Below are 23,983 nucleotides of genomic sequence, written 5' to 3'. Positions count from 1 at the left end.
TGTAAAAGCACAATAAATAGGATGGAAGTAACAGGCAGGGCGCTTTCCGTGAGTAATTACCGGGGGTGGCAGCTGGCCAAGTGCTGAGCTGGCCACGTGCATACCCTCTGCTGCAAAAAATGCTATCTGTCCGTGGGCACTTGGCAGAGGGACTCGGGGGACTGCCGCAGGGTGCTGTGCTGGTGCCCCAGGAATTGCCCTGGGACTTCTTGGCTGGGCACTTGACTGCCCAAGGCAACCTTGGTGTGTGGGGGCAAAGGTGTGAGCAAGAACCACCACAACCCTAAATGGAGTCATGCATGGTGCTAGCTCCTCGAGAGAGAAGGGGGACCCATCTGGAGCAGGGGACAGCCCTGATGCTGTCAACCCGCATCCTCTCCTGCCTGCTGACAGGCTCATGCAGCCAATGGACCTCCAGGGCCTCCCTCCAGCTGCTGGTATTGGCATGCACGTCTGTGCCTGCTGGCTGCCATCAGCTGCCGCAGGGAGCCGGCCTTCTGAAACATTAATTGCCACAGCGCTAATGAAACTGAAATGTCCCAATGTGCCTCCCAGGGTTGTTCCCTGAGGGTAAGGTTGTTCCCTCTGGTAACATACCTGTGAGCTGGGAAGCAGCGGGTGTTGGTAGAGGGAGAACCTGTCCTTGCTGGCATCCTCAGAGGTGGGGCTGATGGGCTTGGGGTCAGACAGGGAGCGCTGCATGGTCTTGATGGGGCGCGGCAGCGTCTGCTGGCGCTGGGCTAAGTCGGTGGTGAAGTGCTTCTGTGGGGGGACGTGGGCCTTGTTCAGTCGCTCACTGGTGGCAAAGGAGGACTCCAGGAGGCGATGTGGGGACAAGGGGGAGACGGGTGAGTAGAGGACCTGGGGAGAGCGGGGTGGCTGGCGGGTCACCAGCTGGGAGAGGGATTCGGCCGGCAGATGGGACTGGTAACCAATTTCCAGGGGATCCGGCTTCTTCTTCTCAAACTTGCCCAGGGTCTGCTGCCGGACCGTGTGGGGGTCCAGGGGGCCTGTGCTCACTATTTGGAGGCTGGTGGAATAGGGTGGGATGGTGGTGGGCACTGTCAGCTGGGGGACCACGACGCCAGGTTGAGGAGCTGGCTCTGGCTCTGTCTGGCAGGCCAGGCTCTCACCCCGCTGCGTCTTCTCTGGGGCTGAGATGTACTTCACAATCTCCACTCGGGGGTCATGGGTGGTGATGTGAATGGAGGGGGAGACACGGAGGAGCTGGTCGGGCTCTGTCTGCACTGAGCAGTCACTGATGGTCTGGATACCCACGCTGGCTGTGCGGGTTGCCCCATCCGTCTTGCCCTCGGTGCTGGCATCAGCATGCCGTGAGGCCCTGGAGCGCCGGCGGCGCACGGGCTGCTCCCACTCCCCACTGTCTTCCTCATCCGTCTGCACACTGCAGTCAGCGCTGCGCCGCGTCCGCCGCCGCCGTGACAGCATATACCGCTCCTCGCCGTCCTCCTCATCTGTCTGCACGCTGCTGTCCGCCATCTTCCGCGCCGCAAAGGTCTCCTTCTCATAGGCATCCCTCAGCCGTGGCATCGAGTTCCTCTTCTTGATGCCCCGGCCAGGCTCCCAGGACTCCTCGACTTGAAGTGACATGTCTGAGGCTGAGCTGCTGAGTGGGCGCTGTGGCATGGGGTAGCGGGGACCGGCAGGCCCCTCTGGGGGCGTCTGGCCTGGTGGGGGCCATGCCTGCCCATTGTGCGGCAGCACCCGCGGCGCCTCAGCGGGCCCTTCGGGTGGGCGGGCAGTGGGCTCCACGGGAGTGGGGAAGATGGTCTTCTGCCGCTTCTGCTCCTCCAGCTGCTGCTGCAGCTGGTGCTGGAGCTGATGGATGTGCTCGAGCTGGAGGCGCTGCTGGGCAAGCTGCTCCCGTTGCAGCGCCAGCTGCGCGTGCCGCTCTTCCTGCTGCTGCTGCAGCACCTGCTGCTTTATGCACTGCAGCTCCTGCAGCTCCCGCTGCACCAGCAGCTGCTCCTTTTCCCGGTGCCGCTGCAGCTCCGCACGCTCCCGCTCCAGCTCCTCCTGCAGCCGCAGCTGCCGCAGCTTCTCCAGCTCCACGCGCTCCCGCTCCAGCTGCAGCACGTGCTCCTGCTGCTTGCGCTGGCGCTCCTCTTCCCGCTCCCGCTCCTCCCGCTGAGCTCCATCCAGTGGTGGCTTGGGCGCTGCAGCCACTGGCCCGCTCTCCTTGGGGGCTGCTGGTGCTGCTGGTGCCTCTGCACGGGGGGCAGCCGGTGGCGGCTCTGCTCTCTGCAAGCCACCGGCAGGTGCGGCGGGGGCAGCGGGTGCTTTGGGAGCGGGAGCAGCTCCCACCGCTGCTGGTGCTGTGCTGGCGACGGGTTTTCCCAGGTAGACGGGTGTCTCCATCATTGAGGCTGCTGGGGCCGTCCGGCTTGGGGCTGGGAAGCGGTAGAGGCCCTGTGCTGCGAGCGGGACACGGGGGGTGACAACTGGCAGCCTGGCCAAGCTGGCCAGTGGGACTGCTGTCACACCGCCTGGGCCATAGGGTCTATATAGCCCACGCAGCATGGGCCGCAGCACCGAGGCCGGTTGGGTGGTGATGGGCAGCGTGGAGGCGATGGGGGTGTTGATGGTGGAGTAGATCATGCCGTCGGCAGCCCGCACGGTTGCGGTGGAAGGAAGTATTTGCCGGATGGTGCCCAGGCGGACACCAGGAACATTGTACTGTGCCAGGTTGCTGAAGCCCTGCCTGCCCTCAGGGAAGTTGGGGTTGTACATCCCACTGGGTTTGGGGGGCACAGGGCCCTGCTGCTGAGCTGCCAGCCCCCCTGTGCCCCCCTGCCCGCTGCTGGGGCCATAAGGCAGCACATCAGGGCCATTAGCATGCCGGCCCCCATACTGGTCCATGGAGTTGAGGGCAGCACACATGCGGCTGATCTCACGCGCCGTGGTGGCACTGTAGTGGGCCAGGCTGGACTCCTGGAAGCTGGCCAGGTCCCCCCGCTGTGAGAAACGGTAGTCGGAGTAGATGTTGGAGGCCGAGCTGTACCTCCGCATGGGGAAGGGGTGGCTCAGCAGCTCTCCTGGTTGGCGGAGGTCAGAAAAAGAGCCGTACTGTAGCCCCTGGCCCAGGTAACCCCCCTCGGCAAAGCCCACACTGTAGGAGTGTTTCATGGTGCTGAGGTCCACAGCGGCATCACCTGCTGCAGCAGGGAAGGGCTGATCCCCCTTTGTGTGATAGTAGCTCATCCCGATTTCAGAGAGGTTCGTGTCCGACATGGAGGAGTAGAGACGTCCGAAGGCGCTGGCTGGGTAAAACTTCTGCTCCTCGTAGAGCGCAGGTGCCGGGGCTGGCTGCTCCCGGTAAGGGAAGGTCTCTGGCAGCTCTGGCTCTCTGCTGCCATACATTGGCCCACCAGCTTTCCGACCAGGCACCACTGCTGCCTCCCCGGTTTTTTTCTCTGGCATCTTGGAGGTGGGGTTAAAAGCACCTGTGCAGCTGCCACCAAAGGGGAACTTGTAGACCATGTCACAGCAGGCCACCTGGCTCTCCGGCTTCACGCCCGTGAGGTCCAGGACATTGGCTGGCACCTCCTCCTTCAGCACTTTGGTCACTGGGCCAGTTGCTGCCTCCTCCATCTGCACCATCATCACCTGGGATTTCTTGCCACCCAGGGCAAGGAGAGGGCTCTGGCTCTTCAGCTCTACTGGCACTGCCCGGTACACCTCCGATCCTGGCTCTGGTGGGAAGGACTGTGGGACACCACTGGCATTCTGTGCCCCACCGGTCTGTGTGAGGAGCACATCCTTCTTCACCATCTGGCCTGGCATCCCATACCGTGCAAATTTGGTCTGGGGGGCAGCGGTGGGCTCGGGCTTGCCACTGGCCACCCCACTGGCTCTGACAGTGGCTGTCTGGACACCCTGCTCCACTTGCTTCACCTGCGCCAAGCACACTGGGCTCCCGGTCCCCTGCCCGAAATCCACACGGCTCTGGAAAGGGTCTCCGTAGACCACAGGTTGCTTGGACTGTGAGAGAATCATGGGAGAGGCGATGGCCAGGCCAGCAGTGCTGGCTGCGGCAATGATGGCGTGGGGCTGCTCCTGGGCATTGAGGTTGATGATCAAGGGCTGGATGGCCGTGGACTGCCGGTTGGGGATGTGGTCCAGGGTCAGGCAGTACTTCCTGGCTTCAGTGGCTAAGGATGTGAGATCCATGCCTTGGTCTGTTATGATGATGGGGGCAGACTTCAGTGCAGTCCGTAAGTCCACAGCATTGCTGCTTGGCACCTTGGGCCCTGGCTCCACCCGGGATGTGCCAGGGATGGAGGAGATGCGGCAGAGGGAGATGTTTTCTGCAGGGAGTGCTCCCCAGCTGTACAGCCCTGTGATGCCATCAGCAGCTGAAGTCACGGCAGGTGCTTTCTGGGCATGGTCCTTCACTGGCTGTGCCCTGATGTAGGCACCTGTCGGCTCCTCTGGCTCCGGTGTCTGGGTGTAACCATGTGCCAGCAGCTGCCGGCTTGGCCTGGTGGGGGACGAAGTGGGAGACGTCAAGGCGCCAGAGCTGTCTGGCTTGGTTTGGCTGGCTGCATCGGCTGCCAGTGTGATCACCATGAACGGGGAGTCCTGTGAGGAAGCCTGCCGGGTCAGGCGTGGCGAGCCCGCCCGGTGAGGCGTCTGTGTCCCCTGTGCCACCATGGGGGAAGAAGTGTCTGGGCCAGCAGCAGCAGCAGAAGGACCTTCATAGGAGAGGACTGGGCTCTGTGTCTGCGTGGAAAACTCTGCCGTGGCCTTTGTGGTGCGGGTGGGACTCTGTGTGGGTGAGGTGGGTGAGAGTGGAGGGCTGGAGCTCTTGAAGAACGTGTATGTCTTGGGCAGCGTGGGCTTGCTGTCACTCACGACTGGGATCTTCTCCCTGGCTGTCTGCACGCTAATCTCCACTGTCCTGGTTCTGGTGGTGTCCTCGGTCTGTGAGCCATAGCTGACAGTGCTCTTCGATGGAGTGTAGCTTCTCCCAGCTATGGATGGGGCCTCTGGACTTGGTGAGCTGTAGCTCTGCAGCGCACTCCCCGGGCTGCCTGCTGCTGTTGTCACCGTGCTGGTGCCTTTGCTGTAAGCATAAGGAGTGGTGGTAGCCTTGGATACTGAGCTGGGTGCTGCCGGGGCACTCTGGAGCTTGGCTAGGTCTTGTCCCTCTTTTGCAAAATGCTGAGTGACCCGGACATCAGGAATAGTCTTGCTGGTGCTGCTGTCAGAGCTGGCGAAGGAGACAGGAGCAGAGAGCTGTGTGGGGCTTGTGCCAGGGGTGAGCGGGCCGCCGTTCTGCTTCAGCAGGTCAGCATAGGCGCTCTCGGCATTGAGGAAGCGCTTCTCCTGGTATGCCTCCTCCTGCCCCTTCACCTTCTCACCCTGCTTGAGGGCCAGGTCAAAGGAAGAGGACTGGTGCATCCTGGAGATGCTCTGTGAGGTCTGCAGGATTTCCTCATACACCGCTCCTGCCTTCGGCAGGGCACTGGGATAGTCGGGCTGGGAGGAGCGCGTGAGGCCGCCGTCGTACCGGTATTCCTCACCATATTGGTAGTCGAAGCCGTTCTGGCCCTCAGTACTGCGGTAGCCAACCTGCTGATAGGTGCTGCTGTAGGAAGAGGCAGGCTGGGCCTGCTGGACCTGCTGCTTCTGCATCATCTCTGCCTTCCTCATCATCTCCTCATAGGCTTCCTCAGCGCTTTTCAGGGGTTTGCTGATGGGCTGGCTGGCACCACTCTCCACCTTCTCTGTCGGGGAGTACAGTGACATGAAAGTGGGCAAGTTGTATTCGCTGCCAGACTTGTACAGCTTGGAGGCCACAGCATCAAAGCTCTCTGCTTCTGAGTCAATGGAAGGCGAGTACTCGGAGCAGGAGGAGCGGTGCAGCTCCTCCATCTCCGCTGCCTGTCGCAGCTCCTCTGTGGGGGAGGCATCTTCGATGGGGGAGAGGTTGCTGGGGGGGGTTTTGGAGCGCTCCCTCCTCCGCTGGGCCCTCAGCTCCTCCTTGTCACGCTTGGTCTTGCGCGCTGTGCTCCGGATGCGCTGCTGCTCCACCTCCCGCATCTTCTCCTGCTCCCGCAGGAGCTCCTCTTCCTCCCGCATCTCCTCCTCCTCAGATGAATCCTCAATGGTGGGCAGCAAAGGGCCGTGTGAGCGATGCCGAGCCTTCCTCTGCTGCTTCACCTCCTCCAGCCGCTGCCGGCGGCTGGGACTGCTGTCGCTATCCTCCTCCAGTGAGGAGATGGAGGTGGGTGAGGTGCCCGAGGTGTAGCTGGGCGTTGTGGCTGGCAGGGTGGAGGAGTACTCGCCCCGTGAGCGCTCCTCAGGAGAGCCTGTCAGGCTCTCCATCTCCAGCTCAGGCTCTCGGTCCACACTGGTATCTGGCTCCTGGCCAATCTCCATCTCCCGGCCATAGCCAGTTGTGCTGTTCAGCTCAATGGTCTTGAATCGCCGCAGCCCACCCTGGGTTGTGCTCAAGTCATCACCCTCCACTGCCTCCACCTCCTTGCTCTCCTCTGTGTACATGCTGCTGGCACCGTGTGGAAGGCGCCGCTTGGCTGACGCTGGCTCTTTGCCCTTCTCTGCCTCAGTCTTCTGCCCAGCTTTGGGGATGCTGTATTTGGTGCGCCCATAGCCTTCCTCCTCCTCCTCGAGGTTGTCCTCTTCAGCACTCATCTCCAGGATCTGTCTCCGCATGAACTCCTCATCGGTCACCTCTGCCTCCTGACCCTTGGTCCGGGGGGGCACTGGAGAGAAGCCCCCCTCGCTGCTGTCCTCCACATAGTCATGCCGCAGCTTGCTGCCAAACTCATCTGAGGACTCCGCACTCTCCCGACGCTCCCGTTGGTTCTCCCACTCCTCATCCTCCTCCAGGATGTCCTCCAGCTCCTCGTCTGAGTCAAAGGCTTCAGGGGTGATGGAGAGGTACCGTGGCCGCTGCTGTTGCCGCTGGTCCTCCTGTGGCTCTGTGCGGCTCTTGCTACGCTCAGGGGACTCTGTCGGTGCGCCCCGGCCCTCCAGGAGAGGCCGCATGCTGCTCTCCAGCTTGGTGAGCTCAGAGGGGCTGGGGGGGCTCTGCCCAGCCAGCCCTGTGCTGCTCAGCTTCTCCTCTTCCTGCTGCACCAGGCCGGTGATCTCGCTCTGTGAGCTGGAGATGCCGTCGGAGGAGTAGCCGGTGTCGCTGAGGCTCTGGGGGCTGCGGGACAGATCCGGGGGATAAGGCTTGCTGCCGTCCTGCAGGCAGGGGAGAACACAGCGTCAGATCCAGGCAGCTCCTACAGATGCTGCTCCTACATTCCCCCAAAATGTCTCCCAAGGAGCACAAAGAAAGTCTGGGAACCATTAGGAGCCAGCCCAGAGCAAAGGCTGGGGGTTGCCCCGTGTCCCCCAATTCAGTGGCACATCAGCAACTTGTCTGTGCTAACAATGGCAGGTGAGAGGGTGTGCTGCAAGCAGGGATGGTACAGCAAATGGCCCCAGGCATAAAGATATTAGGGAACTAATAAATATGTTTGAAAAACTGGGCCCCCAGCCCCCAAGGCACCCTTCAGAAGCAGGGCTGGCCCCAGCATATTTGCTAGATTCCAGCAGAAATAAACAGCCCCCTTTAACTGGATTGACAGTTAGGCAGTGTGGGGGACAAGTTTCTCAGCCATGGGGACTGTGCCATCACACCCAGCCCCAGTGCTGGCAGGACCTGTCACCCTGCCAGCACAGAGGCACCATGGACTACTTGACTTTGGAGACACAAGGAGCCTCTTCCCTGGGGGCTGCACATCAGCGAGGGGGGCAGCCATTCCCTCCCAACTGGTGGGGACCTTCTGCCATGCCGCCTCCCCATGGGGGCTCTGCTGGCTGCTGCTGGGATGGTTGCTTGTGGGGAAACACCATCCCAAGGCAGTCAAATGTTTCCCTGAATTGTTTTGAATTTTAGAAAGGTGGGATGAAGAGCTTGAAAAACACCCACTGCTGCAACATGGAATGCTGGAAAATGAGTTTTCCATTTGACAACAAATCCCAACTACCTTTATATTATTTTAAAAGAAATCCAAAGGCCAGACATGACCTGAACTATCGCATTTTGCCCGAATTGATTTTAATAAAAAGAAGGCAAATATCAGCATGCTGCCATGGAAGGTCCTTCCTCATTTGTAGGCACAATTACTGATAGAGGCACAGCTCAGTACCATGCCAGCCCAGGGATTTTTGGGGCTGGGTACACCTGAGAGCTCACCTCCTGCTCCTTTGCCCGCGGCACGTCGGGGAGTGTCTGGCCCTCCTTGGTCTCCGCCTCTGGTTTGGGGGTCATGCTCTTCCCCTTTGGAGCGATGCTCTCAGGAGCTCTGGAAGGCTCTGGGGCAGCTTTGGGCAGGGGCTTTTCCTCTGCTGGCACCGGGGGCTTCTTTTCTGCTGGCGGTGGGGGCTTCTTCTCTGCTGGGGCAGGGCTCGGGGTCCTGCTCTGCTCAGCAGCCCGGAGGCTCCTGGCAGGCGAGGGTTGCTGCTCGGGGGGTGCCACAGGCTCGGTGGGCACAGGCGCCGGCGTGGGCACTCTCTGCTGCTGGCCGGCGGCGGGCGGCTGGTGCCGCGGGGATCCAGTGGATGACGGCTTTGGGGTAGGCAGTGGCATTGGGGCAGGGTCGCCGAGGCTGCCTTCGAGCAGCCGCTGAGTTTGGCAGTTCAAGCACAGCCATTCGTTCTTCTGCAAAAGAATGGAAGGAAAAGTCCTGTTGAAATTCTGGGAGCTTCACCCCAGCAGGGATCTCACGGAGGAGCTCTGCTGGTGGGACACCTGGCAACAGCGCAGAGGACTCGGCCCACCCAAACCAAATAACCAGCTGTGGAGGGGCATGCAGCATCATAGCCATACCCTGCAAACCATCCACATCCAGCTTCAACACATCCCTACCCTTGTCCAGAACCCAGGGATGTTCAGCCAGAGGTACCATGGCTGTGGCACAGGGATTGCACACGCTCCAGCACAATCCCTCAGCATCATCAGCTCTTTGATTCTTCAGCCTTGTGGTATTTCAGTTTAAAGCGAAATTAAACAATCAAAGGCAGATTACTACCATAGCTTTACACTTCTCAGCTCCATATAGCTCCTCTCACTCTGATTTGTTTTCTTTGATACAATAAAGGTTTAATAGCATAATCATAACACTTACAGCTCTTTTTTTCTAGGTTAACAAAAATACTGGGTACACAAGTACGCCAGAATTTCCCAAAGATATTACCCAAAGTACACGCTGTGCAGGAAAAGAACAAGACAATCTTGTCTAGTGAAATTCTCAGCAAGAGCTGTCGTTTTATGGCCTGGAAAAAGCAGAGGCAAGCAGGGTTGTGAGTGGCAGAGAGCCCGCAGGGCTACGGCAGGGGCTCTGCATTAAGAGATCAGAAGCGCTTTCCTCCCCGGGGTCGCCCAAGGGCTATTTTTACCCACCCAGGAATGTCCAGGAATAGGGGCCTGACACTTTTCCTTTAGACATTTCAGCACCTTAAATCTTCCTGGTTTTGCTGCTAACAGTACAATATGCTCCAGATTCTTTTCCCAGACTTCTCCACTGCTCCCAAAGCTCAGGGTGGCCAACCTCAATGGGTGGCTGGCCCTGAGGAGCTGTCATGCTGTCAGAGAGGTGGTCTTGGTCTTCAGTTGGACCAGCCTGGAGCCAGGGCTGTGAGCCAGCTGTATACCCTGGGGCCATGGTCTGCCTGGAGAAGATGAGGTTCATCAAAATGACATTGAGGAAACAGCCTCAGGTGGTGCTAGGGGAGGTTTAGATTGAATTTTAGGAAAAATTTCTTCACTGAAAAGGTTGTCAAGCACTGGAACAGGTTGCCCAGGGAAGCAGGGGAGTCACCATCCCTGAAAGGATTTAAAAGATATGTAGATGTGGTGCTTAGGGACAGAATTTAGTGGTGGGCTCGGCAGTGCTAGGATAGCAGTTGGACTCCATGATCTTAAGGGTCTTTTCCAACCTGAACAGTTCCATGATTCTAATCTATGACTCTAAATCCCACATCTATGGGACAGAAGCACTGTGATAGCCTTGTCATCTGCATGCCAGGAGTCTCCAGGTTATGATGAGATGCTGGAGATGCCTTGCAGCTGCTGGTTCAGCAGCAGGGCTTTCCCACAGACACTTCTTCACTTTTGCAGCAATCCAGCCCAGGAGCAGCCAGCCGGCCCCATGCTCTCCAGGGAGCAGAGAGGCAGGAGGGCTGCTCCTGCAGGAAAGGGGCAGGTGTAAAACATCCTCCCAAACAGCACCCTGCAGCAACCCCTGCTCTTCACACAAACATCTTAAGAATACATTAGGGCTTTGGAGGGCCATTAAAAAAATCCCTTTCAGTACAGTAATATTTAATTACTGCTTAATCAAAGAGAAAGTCTAATTAAGGGGCAAGTGCAGCCTATTGTATCTTAATGATTGCATTTGTCTTCTTTTGTTTCAGAACTCGTTCCCGTGCCTCTGAATCAGATCTGCTCACCCCACTCTGCTGTGTAATTATTCCAGGCCGCAGAAGGAAATGTGATTGTGTGACACAAATTGAAACCATGCCTCATGGAGATATGCGACCTTTCATTTTTCGTTCAGGAATCCCATTTTTCTTTGCCAGATCTCTCTCCCTGATGCAGGCAGTGAGGGAAGGGCACGGTGCACAATGCATGAGTTGGATATGTCAGGGCAAAGCTCAGCTCAGCTCCTGCCCATACCTGTCTGCCACACCATCACACCAGCTCCCAGCATGGTCCTGAAGGAGCTGGAGGAGATCAGCTTGCCTTGAACTACCCAGCCTGCCTCACTCGGATCCTTTACACACTCCCTGAATGGGGCGTTGTATATCTTCATGATGTCCCAACCTGCCACACAGACTGGGGAGCTCTGCATATGTGATGGGCACAACTGCTTTTGCCCTTCCAGGGAAAAATTCAAGCCCAGAAAGACCATGGAAGGCCAACACTGGCCACCAGGTACCAACTGCAGATGCTGAGTGCCAACCAGGTCTCATTCAAGAAGCCCATGGACAGGCAGGTGTCACTGCTGGTGTGATCTCATCAGCATGAGGTTTGGGGCTCCTCCACAGGCAGATCAGCACAGTACTAATCTATTCCATGGGAATGCCCATTCCTGGAAGTGTTCATGATCAGTCTGGATGGGGCTTTGAGCAACCTGGTCTAGTGGAAGGTGACCCTGCCCATGGCAGAGGGGTTGGAATGGGATGAAGGTCCCTTCCAACCCAAATCGTTCTACAATTCTATGATCTGATATCTCTGCAGGTTGGTCTGAGCCTCCTCCCTGAGGTTCCTCCCAGCTGTGGCTCTGCAGCCATTCCTCTTGGCAGCTGCCCCAGTTTGAGCAGCTCACCCTGCCATCCTGCTCTCGTAGATGTGACAGCTTGACTCTTCATGGGACCGCACCGAGAAGTGGATAAGGGAAAATCTCTGTTAAAAATAGCTCTGCCAAAAAGATTGTGGAGCTCTACTCTGAAATGCCCCTTGTCTTTCAAAGCAGGCAGGAAGGCCTGGGTACAGTGGGAAGGTAGGAACCAGGGAAGGGCAGGCAGAGAGGGTCCTTGGGCTTTGCCAGCTGTAAGAGGTGCCAGCCAAGCCCCAGAGACAGTCAAATTGAGGCTGGCATATGCTGAGTTTGCATTTTCTCTTACTGGCTTTTGCTTCAGCATCTCTGGGGTCTTACAGGTTGAAGAGAAGCACCCTGTGCTTCAATCCAAACTCCTGTGGAAAATGACTGTGAGGTTAAAAAGGCAGAAAAGTAGCAAAAGGATAACTGAATTTTCCTGAGCTGTGGGAATGCCCCATCCCTGTGACAGCCAGTGCCACGTGGAGCTGTGTGTGAGCACAGACCATGCTGCAGCAGCCAGCGCAGCATTTGCCATCACAGCTCGCACTGGCTGCAGTGAACACTCCAGCAGCAGCAGCAGCTGTGAGCTGCCCAGCTCCCACATGCACATGAGGGAGAGAGAAATCCTGCCCACAGCAGCTGTGGGAAGGTGGAGGCAAGCAAAGCTGTCCGTGCCAGTGGTAATGCCTCTGGTAAATAATTCTGAGCTCTTCTTTCAGAGACCTCTGCAGCCCCATCAACCACAGCACTGACACCTGTTGTATCTGGGGGCTAAATCCCAGGGGGTCTCTGAGGATGCTGAAGCTGAGGCACCTCCCAGCCTTCTGCCAGTGTCCCACGCTCTGCTGGTGACAAATGATCCGTCCCTCTCCCGCAGTGTTATCAGCTCGGTGTTTGGTTATCCCACTGCACCTCTGCTCCCTCTCCGAGGGACTGGCTGGGACTGGCTCTGAAGCAGTTTCCTCCTCCATATAACCTGGCCTCAGGCATTTCCCAGAGAACACAGCCAAGGGGATTAAGCTGCCCCTGAGAAAAATGCAAACACTGGAGGAGCGGCTGCTTTGCTAACAGCTTGTAAATCCCCATTGAGATTAACCAGATCCCACGAAGATAATAATAATTAGGCTGTATTTAGTGCTTTGCATGTCCAAAGCCTTGGATGCCCAGGAAACCAGGGTGCCCCTCGCTGGGGTGGAAAGTGGGTAAGGAGCTTATGGCAAAGACATGGCAGCTTCTGTCTGAGTCTCCACACTTGAAGATGCTGGAAACCTTGGCCCTGATCAGGATGGGGATTGGGCCTTGCTTGGCACTGAGGTTTGCTGCCTTAGAACCGCCGTGGTGGTGGGTATGGGGGGGTTTAACCATGTGGAGCACAGGTCTGGGAGCTGGGGCTGATGAAGGCTGTGGCATGCAGGGAAGATGGGCAACACTGCTGGGATGCAGAGCAGGCTCCAGGCAGAGGAAAGCATCAATAATTAAGAAGAGGGATGAAACCAAAGATGAGATACCACCTGAAATGAAGAGGCCCTGGCATGGCAGGGCACACTGGAACACAGCCAGCCAGAAGTAGGGGGGTGAGGCTGCTGGGGGCTGCCCAGCCCAGCTGGTTATCAGCTTACAGCTTTTGAGGGTCACAGCCCTCATTCCTTGGGCTCTCTGTTTTCCTTTCCTCCAAAGAACTGGGATTTGCAGAAGAGTCACAGAAAAAGTGGGTTTCTGGAGAGACAATCAGTGCTGGTGGGGTCATAAGAGGCAAGACAGAGTCCTGGGCACAGGGCATGAGGGACTGAGAGAAGGCAGCTTCCTTTAAGACATTGTATCTAGGTGGGAAGGACCGTGCCAGTTTTCAGCCGTGTGTGTGGCATCAGGGGATGCCGGGTTTGGCCACAATTCCTGCTGGCTATGCTGAAGGGGCAGCAAGTGCTGTGCCCATGGCTGCCTGTGCTCCCTCCTGGGGGGCGAGGCAGGGTAGGGGGGGTCAGCAGTGAGGGCTGCAGGGATGGGGGTGCTCCCAGCCTCTCCAGAGCTCCAGAGCTGGCTGGCAGGTGGCCACAGCCAAGCTCGCCAACCTCCACCGGGTCTTGCCCTGCAATTGTTTTAATTTACTAATGGGCGACAACAAAACTGTAATTAACAAAAATAGAAGTCTTCCCGCATAATTCTGGTCAATGTTACCACTTGGCAAGTTAATTAAATGCTCAATTCCCCCAGCGCTGCTGGGTTTTTTTAATGATGGAGCCAGAGAGCCTCAGCATCACAGTTAAACATGAATTCTCTCTTCAATGACTTGGAGGTCTGAGAGGCTTGGTGGGAGCCAGTGGTGCCAGAAGTTTCCCAGCTTCTCCAGTCAGCAGCTGGTTACCAGTCCCACCATCCCCACCAGCCCCTGGGCTCCTTGGCTCAACCTCTCCAGTGCCTGGAAGATGCTCAGCGTCATGGTCTTTATCCCCACGCAAACTGCTCCCCACAATCTCACCCCTGGGACTCTCCTGGTTAATTATTCTCTACACAATCTATTTTACACAATCAAAACACTATCTATTAAAATACTGGGGCAAAAATCTGTACAAAATAAGTAGCATGAGGTACAAGTATCTCGCAAGCCAGATCTCATCTCCCAGCATTATATGCAGTGAATCTCACCAGAATATTTCATTTATTTGCTGACAAGTACTGTGCAGGGCTCATCACTGTGACAGATGGATGCCTGGAAAATATGGAAAACACTTCTGGTATCTGAATCAAGATCCAAATTAACAAGAACCTCATAAAATCACTTCCCAAGCCCTCTTCTCAGCCCCGCTAGCAGGAAAGCTCCCTTTAGGAGGGCTCCTGACAACCAGACACCTTCCACACACCTTCCCACAGCAGAAATGGGGGCATCTCACCGTGTGATCCCAGTTCCCTAACACTCTGCATCCTTGTGCTCAGAACACTGCAGCTCTGTCCGTGCTGTGCATGCTTTTTAGCACAGTGTTAAAGGAAAGGGACTAAATCATACTTGATCATTGGCTGCCAGGGCTGTTTCAGACCCACCTCAGGCAATGCCAGGGGTCTGGCTGGCAGGTTCCCCACCTTCTAAGTGCTCCTGTACCCTTCCCTCCCCGGGCAACTCATTTCTCACTCAGATGAGTGAGAAATGAGTGAGCACAGGCTGATGCTTACTCCTCCTTGGATTCTGCCCATTCTCCCAGCTGAACTCTCCAGAGCCCCTCCAAATCCCCTCCCCACACCTCTGCCAAGCACCTTTGAGCTGCCACAGTTTTGGGACAGGGGGAGGTGGGTGAGCTGAGCAGTGCCAAAGGCTCTGGGATTTCTGATTACAGAGGCAAGGATATACAACAAAATCTGACCAGAGCACGTTCACAGAGAGTGCTTTGAACAATCATGTGCCATCAGCAGACTACCACAGGCCTGGTTTTACCTCCGCCCCAGCCCTTATCTCTCCTAGGAGGCTGAGGCAGTGATGGGATTTGAAACGAGGGCAAGGAAAGAAAACGTGCGCTGTGACAGCGGAAGCACCAGAGATCAGGAGGAGAGATGGAGCACACGCAGGAGGTGCTTGTGGGATCTGCACCTGTGGTGAGAACAGACCAGAGGGAATTCAGGTGCCCCAGTACCAGACCAAGGGAAACTGGGGGCAGCGCACAGACAGGGGCATCCCTGGGGAGAGCGTGGGGTTGTGTGTCCCACACCACCATTTACAGCCACCTCCAGGACACAGGACAGGGCAGAAAGTGTGGGATACTTTATTACCCTGATTATGCCTTTTTTGCTCTAAAACCACCTCAAAATCCCACTCAAGCTAGATGCAGAACTTTCTGCATTTGTGCTGCTAACTGCAATGCTCCTTCTGAAGCTTAGCACGTGTCTAGATACAAATATATATATAGAATCTGTAAACAAAATGGAGCACTAAATGGAACTCCCAAACAGTGGTCAGCAGAGCAGGTCATGTCTCTGGACCCCAGCAGCCACACACTGGTGCCTGCTAGGCTGAAGGAGCAAGTGGAGCATCATTCCCCCTGCCTGGCTCCCTCACCCACAGAGTGGAATGCCACTCCCAGCGTAACGCCACGGGCTCCTGAGTCCATCTGCAGGGAAAGGCCGAGAGGGGACTGCACACACCTCGGGCAGCTGAGTCTCCTCAGCTGCCAACTGCTCCACACTAATTGACTTCATTACCATCAACTGGACAAGTTTTAGCACAACCCCGGGCTTGCAGATCAGCTCCCCTGAAAGCCACCACAGTTATTTCAATCCCTTGCTATATATAGTGTTTGACTAAGCCACCCAGTGATGTGTTTTCCAGCAACAGACTATTCTTATCTGTTCCTGTGGCCTGTCTCAGGCTGATGGAGCTGATGGTCCCTCCCCAGCTCTATTTTAAATGTGTGTGATGTATTGATGGCCTTCACACAGCAATAATGTGATTAAAAACAGCATAGGGTAATGAGCTCGTCGGGATGAGCTCTGCCTCACAGGGCTTGTTTTCTGCTTCCCATCTGCTCCACTTCATCCCTTCTCTGTGCTGGGACTACTCTCAGGTGGAAAATAGAAAGAGAGGATGGAAGAAGCTGCACATGATGGCTGAGCACTGGAGCTGCTGTCAGCATGTTTGGAGGAAAGGGAAGGACATGGGCAGATGCATCTCCCAGCCCCATGACAGCTGCAGGGAAGATGGTGTGTATTGCACCAGTGCCCCGTCCCCTCCCCAAATGTACCCAGAGGGGACCTGGAACAGGAGCAGGGTGTCAGCTCCACAATCCACATCCCCTTTACTGGTGCCATGGAAAGGGGAAGGCAAGTAGACATGGGCAGCCAGACAACAGCCAGGTGCCAAAGTGGCCACTGCTGTCCTGTTCCTTGTCTCTGCCTTCCCCTTGCATGTCTCATCCCAGGGATTACACTCCCTGCTCCTGGCTGCAGTAGGGATGCAGTGGCCCTCTACAGCAGAGCCTGAGGGTCAGTAAAACAGCTCCTATGGGGCTCACAGCCTCCCACCCTGCGGCTCAATGCTCCACATAGCCAGCAGAGGATTATTCCAGCTGAAAGTCTTTGACTGATGAGTAATAGCAACGCTACCCTCCGCTCGCCTTCGAGGAATAGCTGTGCTTTTGCCAAGTCCAGCTTATTCCACTGCAGCAGCCGATGGCCAGGCCGGTGAACGCCGCCATGCCAAGGGGAAAGCATCGCAAGCCTCTGAGGCCGTTGGAGAGCTACAGATGGGGTTGTCCACCATGACCAGCCTGGACCAGCTGCAGCTCCTTGCCCAGCTGCAAACCCCACTGGCTGTGAACCTTGGGTCAGGGCATCCCATCCTGGCCAGTACCTCTTGTGGCAGAAGTGAAGGCGGAATCACAGAATTATGGAATTGTTTAGGTTGAAAAAGAGCTCTAAGATCGAGTTGAACTGTTACCCCAGCACTGCCAAGGCCACCACTAACCCATGTCCCAAGTGCCACGTCTGCATGTCTTTTAAATCCCCCCAAGGGTGGTGATTCTACCACTTCCTTGGGAAGCCTGCTTCAGTGCTTGACAAACTTTCTGCGAAGCCATTTCTCCCAATGTCTAATCTAAACCTCCCCTGGCACAACCTGAGGCTCTTTCCATTATCCTAGCACTTGCTACTTGGGAAAAGAGACCAACCCCCTCTTGGCTACCATGTCCTTTCAGGTTGTTGTTGAGAGTTGAAGTTTCCCACTGACCCTCCTTTTCTCCAGGCTGAGCCCCCTCGGTGGCTCCTCAAAGGACCTGTGCTCCAGACCCTTCCCCTGCACTGCAGCCCACTGCAGTAAACAAATGGACTTTTTGGGGTGCTGACCTGTGGACAGGTATCCTGCTCTGCCATCCCCTGGGCTGTCCCAGCTGCTCCCAGAGAAAGGGCCCTTCCCAAATCTGGCTTGACAGAAGCTGAGGAAAATGCCGCCAACTTTTCTATGCTATCAGGAACTATGGTGTTAGTCAAGCTCAGACTACTTTTTGATATTGTTATTTCACTGTTGGACCTGAAAAATTTTATTCCACAGAACTGGGAAAGCAGCTCACCTTGACTGACCCAAATGCCAAGGGGCCAGTGGGACAACCTGTTTGGGACATGTGGCTGGGACCCCAGAATAAACCACTGGCTCTGGCATCTGGCTGAAGCCCCCACAGCCAGCAGCTCCCACCCTGGAAGCGTCTCATCCCCTGCATCCCTGTGTGGCCGTAGCTATGAGCCAGGCTCCCCCTGCTCATCTCTGCCCATCTTCCATCCCTTCCAAAATTAGGGCAGCTGCTGCGGCAGGAAGCACCTTCTGTATTTTTGGAGCTTTAAAAAAAAAAAAGAAAAAAAAAATCCTTTTTGAACGGCAAGAATGTTTCTAAGTCAAAGGATTTGAACTATTTTGCAATCAAGGAAGCGTATTTCCAAACGAGCCGAAGGCGAGAGCCTGGGTGCTGTGTGGGCTGTGTGAAGGGGCTGCTAAAAAAGGGTACACAGCTGTCCAAAATTTGGAAACCGGTGCTTTTGCAGAATATATATAGATATCCCTCCCCACTCAACATATTTCCTTCCAGTTCATTAGATTAAAAAAAATAACATTTTAAAAAATCAGTAGGATATTGAGGAGAGCACTTTGATGCTTTTGGCTTGTCTAAAAGCCATAGGACCAATTCCCAGGGCTGTGGGTGAGCATCCATTTCCCTGGGAATGGCCTGCTGAGCAGCAGTGTCACTGCCATGCTCCTGCACTAACAGACATCCAGCAATAAACCAGCTGCCTTTGAGAATGGGAGGCAGAGGTGCCACCTCCCAGCAAGGCAATGGTGGTGAAGATAAACATGAGTGGGTTCCCCTGGAGATGGTGAGGAGACATGGAGGCCAACCCCAACCTCCTTCAACGGGCCATTCTCTCTGTTACTATCAGCCACTCCCATCTGCACCTGGTCACCCCTCAGCACTCTGGTCAAAATTTCACATTTCACCCTTAATTTCCCACAGTTGCCACCATTGGGTAGCAGATTTGACACTCATTTATCTCTGTTGTTATTTCCAATCTGGATGTGCTCCTGTTTTTTCTTGGCTACTGGCTATCACCACACATCTTCTGCTACCTTGACCATTACCTGATGCTTCCTTCTGCAATGAGCAGGTGGAGATAAAACTGACCCTGGCCTGGGATGGACTCAAGATGGAGCATCCTTCCAGAGAAGTGGGAGAAAAGTCATGTCCAGGCTGGACAGCTGGAGGAGCAATGATGGGAGGTGACATGTGAGCAGGTGCTGAGTATTTAAGAAAAAGGATAATAGGAGGAACAAGAGAGGAAATCTGATGCTGAAAGCACTTTTCATTTTCCTTTTCACTGAGCCTTACTATTCCTCTCTGTTTCATCTTGGAGAAAGAGCTAAATTAACTACCAGCTCAGTTCCGAGAGACTGGATCCAAATAGATGAAGTATTAAGAAGATTTTCTGTTCACAATAAAATCCAGGCAACAGTATTAAAGCAGCAGAGGGTTTGGTCTGGTTTTCACAGATTAGCTATGGCTGTCCCAAGGATGGCAAGCTCTAATTTTCCCATTTTGTTCCAACGTGACATTTATAGAGCTGTCTGGATAATTTCCAGTCATTGCAGACCAGACTGGGATAACCATCACCTAACCATGTAGAAGAGAGGAACACAGCTCTTGTTCTCCACCATGTCCAAGCTCCCTGTCCCTTCTCACCCACACCCAGACCAGTTGTTCCCAGTGCACCCTCCCTGAGGACTCTGCTGGGTTCCTGCCCTGGCACTGCCAGGGATGCACTCACTGAGAAGCTGCATCTTCTCAGCAAGCTCCAGTGCCATCCAGCACAGCTCTCCCTCCAGCACTCAAACCCACTAGCACTGAGCCAGGAGTCTACTCTCCCCAACTGATAAAGAAGTAATATATTGTTCATTTTTGTCTGAATCGATCTGGCCATGCATTATAATTTACTCTGTGATCGGGTACTCCTTAACGAGATTTATCAGCCTGCCAACCAGCCTTATCTTTAACAGTACCCATTATCAGGATGTATTTCTCAGCCAAGGTTAGCAGCAGCAGGAGCACCTCTGAATGCCAGCAGCATGATAATAATCTCACAATAACGCCCGGAAGATGTGAAGCAGGTCCATCGAGAGCCCATATCCAGTCACCACGGACCCCAGTCCCATTGAAGCAGGCGTGGTGTAGGTGCAAGGTGTTCCTTGTGCCTATTTCACACACGTTTGACACAGTACCGGACTCCTTGGGAGCCATTTCAACCCGCATGCAGAAGATTTCAACTCTGCAGCAAAAATAATGCCTGCTTAGGGAAACCTGGCCAACTCTGCAGAAAACAAATATACTACTCTATATGTTTTTCCAACAGAATGGAAGAAAATCCAAGGAAAGCTAAGTTTATCAGAGAAGTCTTATTTAACCAAAAGCTTCTTTTTTCATAGGCACTAGTGTTGACTAAAATATCCAGCCATACAACTAAGTAATTTGCTGCATCTGATAAAAGCAGATTCAAGCTGTCTGATTGCTCTGTTTTAAATTGCAGAGAGCCCCAAGTGTCTATCAGACACTCATTTCCAAACCAGAAAAAAAATCAGCATCTTGGGAAGCTTCAGCTTCCTCCCCGTAGGAGCTGCTGAGTCCTCTGTCCTCTCACAGAGCAGTCCAGCAGCAGCAAACTGGGTTTGAACCTCTTTCATGATCACAAGGGATTATTTTCAAAGCAGGCTGGAGAACCATCAGTGGTATGGCTTGAAAGCTCAGGACACCACAAATCAATGTCCTGCAGCACCTGCAAATAAAGCTTTCCAAGCTTTAAAAATAGTTTTATTTTTTTTTAATATTATCCCAAGAGACAACCCTGTGTTGGCAGAGACCAAAACCCCCATGTGGAGGTGGCTGAGGCTACTCAGGGCTGTACTGCTAAGAGCCACTAAATCCCTCTTCCCATGGTCCTTCCATGGGGAGCAGATACACCACTGGAGGAGACAGCTGCATCCACGATTTTTGCCCTGAAACGTACGTGTGCCTAGAGGACTGGATGCTTTGGTTTCTGTGGGCAGTGTTGCTTGACCACATTAAATGACTGCTGCTTCAAAAAAGCCCAAGCACCCTGCTCCAGGCTTCAAGGCTGTGAGTCCTAATTCCAGCAGCAGAAATATTTTAATTAAATGAACTACCTTTATGGAATAAATCAAGCGATAAGCTTGAAAAATTAACTCCCATAATCTTTCATGCTGCCGTGCGGGTCAATAAACTATTACACTAAAAGGCTGGGAAACGTTCTAGAAACATGAGTTGTTACAACGGAGATGGATGAGCCATTTTACTTCCCAGATTATACAGAGCAGCATCTTTCCACTCATGCCTTGCACACCCTCTCCCATCCCCTCACCTGTTGCCCATGGCAGAGCTGGATGGCAGGGCCAGCATCTCCCACCTGCTTGGGGTGCAGTTCCCAACCATCCTCCCCAGGAACACATCCCCCGTCCTCACCATCTGTCCTCATCTTGAGTGTTTCCTGACTCCTTACAGCCCACATTTTGGGCACTTTGATGGAGTCAGGAATCAAGAGCTGCCTACAGAGGGATAATGTGTCTTGGTGGGGCAAATTCAATTTTCATCATCTTTAGAATTTATTTTAAACTTAAGATTCTTTTGAAAACCACCTTATTTTAACTTAAACTTCTGTTAGGAATAGCTGATAGCCCCCCAGCTGGCACGTGGTGATTTGGTGTGACCCTGACCTGGATGGATGTTCCCACCAGCAGTGCCCAGTCTCTCTGGAGCCGGGAGATAGGAACTGGCTACAGCTGTTGGGGTGGAAGAGCTGTGACTTTCCATCTCAATAGTAAATGCAGCAAGAATGAAGATGAGAAGCCAAAAAGAAATGAATTGGTGAAGTTAGCATAAAATGGTTGCTTTAAAAAAAATTTAGAAAATCATATGAATCACATGTTTACTCAATTTAGTATGATTTGTGAAGGCATTTCCTTCCCCAGCTGCCCTTTCTGCAGACAGACAGATGCCTGTGGGACTTTGTGGCTCCTGAAGCCGCAAGAGGAACCACCTCACATAAACCCTTTAAGTAATTTAAGAAGCTCCACTTCAAGAGTAGTTTGGGGCCACTGCAGAAACCTGCTCCTCTAAAGGCTGGCAACACTCCCCTGACTTCCAGCCTGAAGAAAAACCCAGATTTGTTAAAAATACTTCTGCCTAGCTCTAGTTTGCTCCTCTTCTCCTCATGTCCTATTTGCTCTCGGCAAACAGATGACTGTTGGTCATACTTAACAGCTCTGAGTAAACCAGGGAATTATGTAAAGAGGGGAATTTCACAGCTCCTTCGCAGACCCGAGTGCGGGTGTTTGTTCCCAGCAGCCAGTGGGATGGATTTGCTGCCACAGCTCCCTCACCCGAGCTGCTACTCAGCCATGCACATCCCGAGGATCCAGCTCCAGAGCCTGGACAGAGCCCACACCTGCAGAGCCATGGGCAAACCCTGTTCTCAGACCCACATCCACACTTTGTGGGGTTATTCCCAAACCAAATACCTTATTTCTTTGCCAAACTAGGATTGCTTTTATTTTTCTTTGAGAATATTTTGTCTCTGAGTCAACCAAACCCTTCTGAAATCAATGCTAACTGCTTCAACAAGCTTGGGAACCAGGTGCTCTTTGAGCTCCAAACAATTAAAATATCCTAACCAAAAAAAATCTCTAAAACAGCCCTTCATGTTGGAGCTCAGAGACTGCTACTTATCTCCCAGTCATGGTACAAATAATGGCCTAAGGCTGCTGGCTCTGGCATGGGACAATAGAAAACATTCAGTGATCCCATCTGAAAATCCCCAAACAGATCTGTAAAATTAAGAAATCTGTCTTACTGCTCCCAAAGGCGTCTCAAATTCCCCCAAATCCTCCCTTTTGTTCCAGTGTTTTGTTGTACTCTCTTTTCCAGTATCCCATGGCAGTGAGGTCTCTGGACTAACCGTGGAAAACATCTTCTCCCCACCTCCCAACCTCACCTTTCTTCTTGGTTTTGTGTTGTGAGAAACATACAAGCAGATGAAGGACTGTGCTCTGCCATGTGTTGGGACACCCTGCCATGAGTATTCACATTTTTGGTGTAGAGAGGCCCCCAGAAAATCTGCCCTTGAGGCTTTTCATCATTCCAAGGAAAAGGTTGGTGGAGGTGGTCCTACATATATTCCCTTACAGTAGCTCCTTCACAAGGAAAGCACAGGAGAGGGCATCAAAGGATAAGAGCAGCACGAAGGACTTGGGCCGTTCTCCAGAGACTTAAGGTCTCCTAATGTAGGGTTTATTTCACTTAAACTATCTAAAAATTGGGCATCCGGTGTCAGCAAGTCACCATCTGCCCCAGGTGGGAGATGAGCATTTCCAGAATGAGAAGCCAAATCCCTTGCAAGAAGGCATCAACCTGGGTTGGTACCACTCTTTCCATCAACATGGAGAGATAAACCTGAAACTGGTGCGGGGATGGGGGGTAGACAAACCCTCCCCTCCCATTCCCAGAGGCCACAGCTTGCCCAGCAGAGGGTCCCTGTGCTGAGCAGCCCGGGCAGAGCAGAGGCTCCCTGAGCACAGCACCGCTCACCCGCAGCACGCTGCCTTATTTTAGCAGGCAGAGCAGATGGCAGTGGGAAGATGAGGAGGCAAAGCAGCAGTGAAGAGAACACTTTGGAAATAAAGCCCCATGCTCTGCTGAGGGGGTCTGGTGCATTTTGGTGCTTGTAGCCAGAATGAGCTTTGAGGCAGCTCAGGGGTTCGCTGGTGAGGGACCTATAGCCATGGAGAGGAGAGACAGGGAAAAGCCTGCCCTGGTTCCCAAATACTGCTTGGCACAGACAGGGACAGCTGGCACTGGCTCAGCATGGCCTCAGTGAGGCAGAAACAGAATTGAAATAATCCTCAGCAAAGGAGGCAGAGCCTTTGCAGAGGCTTCCAGCTCTGCTGAGAGGGTGCTTGGGCCAGGGGCTGAGGAAAGCTGGGATTGTTCCCTTCCCCAGTGTCACCATGGATTTCTGTGCGGCTGAGCCTGAACATCTCTCAGGGCTGGATCTTCCCTCTGAAACACAGGATGCATAGCAGAGCACCCTGGGTTTTGTGCTTCTCTGAGCCTCTGCAGAGCTGGGGACAACAGCAGCACACAGGGATGAGTCCAGCACTGAGCTTGGACTGCAGGGTGTGCTGGGGAAGACAGTTTACTCACACCTATCCTGTGCTACCTGCCAGCACAGCCCCGCTGTGCCCCAGAGGCTGAACCCCACAGCGTGGCTGCTGGGATGCTCAGAGATGACATCCACATGGGACAAGAGCCATGACATCCCAGCTTCCTCCTGCCCCCTCCACCTGGTCCCACATCCACTGTGACCAGCGGAATAAAGCGCAGCAGGAACCACAGCCACAGCATCCCCCAGATCCCTGTGCCTCCACTTTGCCCTCCAACACACAAAATGTAACTACAGCAGCTGCACCTTTCAAAATGTTTCTCTTCCAAACACCCCAGAAAGTTGTTTAAGTTGCAAAGTATTACCTGGGGCTTTCTCATCAGCTTCTTAATTAGCTGAAACGATTTACTTTGTTGGGGAATCGTTTCCAG

At 54.2% G+C, this 23,983-nt stretch overlaps 1 protein-coding gene across 2 annotated transcripts in view; it reads right to left on the bottom strand.

Moving 5' to 3' along the window:
- Positions 1 to 23,983, bottom strand: part of BSN (bassoon presynaptic cytomatrix protein) — an 86,716-nt gene that overhangs the window by 5,524 nt on the left and 57,209 nt on the right. For both annotated transcript variants that reach the window (XM_086845103.1, XM_086845102.1), the window contains exons 4-5: positions 8,237 to 8,701; positions 598 to 7,236 (exon numbers count right to left, since the gene is read on the bottom strand). In XM_086845103.1, coding sequence (XP_086701229.1) covers positions 598 to 7,236; positions 8,237 to 8,701 — 7,104 coding nt within the window. The remainder of the gene's footprint in view (positions 1 to 597; positions 7,237 to 8,236; positions 8,702 to 23,983) is intronic.

The sequence above is a fragment of the Cyanistes caeruleus genome, chromosome 11 (genome assembly GCF_971803275.1).
Source record: "Cyanistes caeruleus chromosome 11, bCyaCae1.hap1.1, whole genome shotgun sequence".
NCBI classification, from domain to species: Eukaryota; Metazoa; Chordata; class Aves; order Passeriformes; family Paridae; genus Cyanistes; species Cyanistes caeruleus.
Note: the sequence above shows the minus strand (reverse complement) of the source record. Positions and strands in the feature narration are given on the sequence as shown.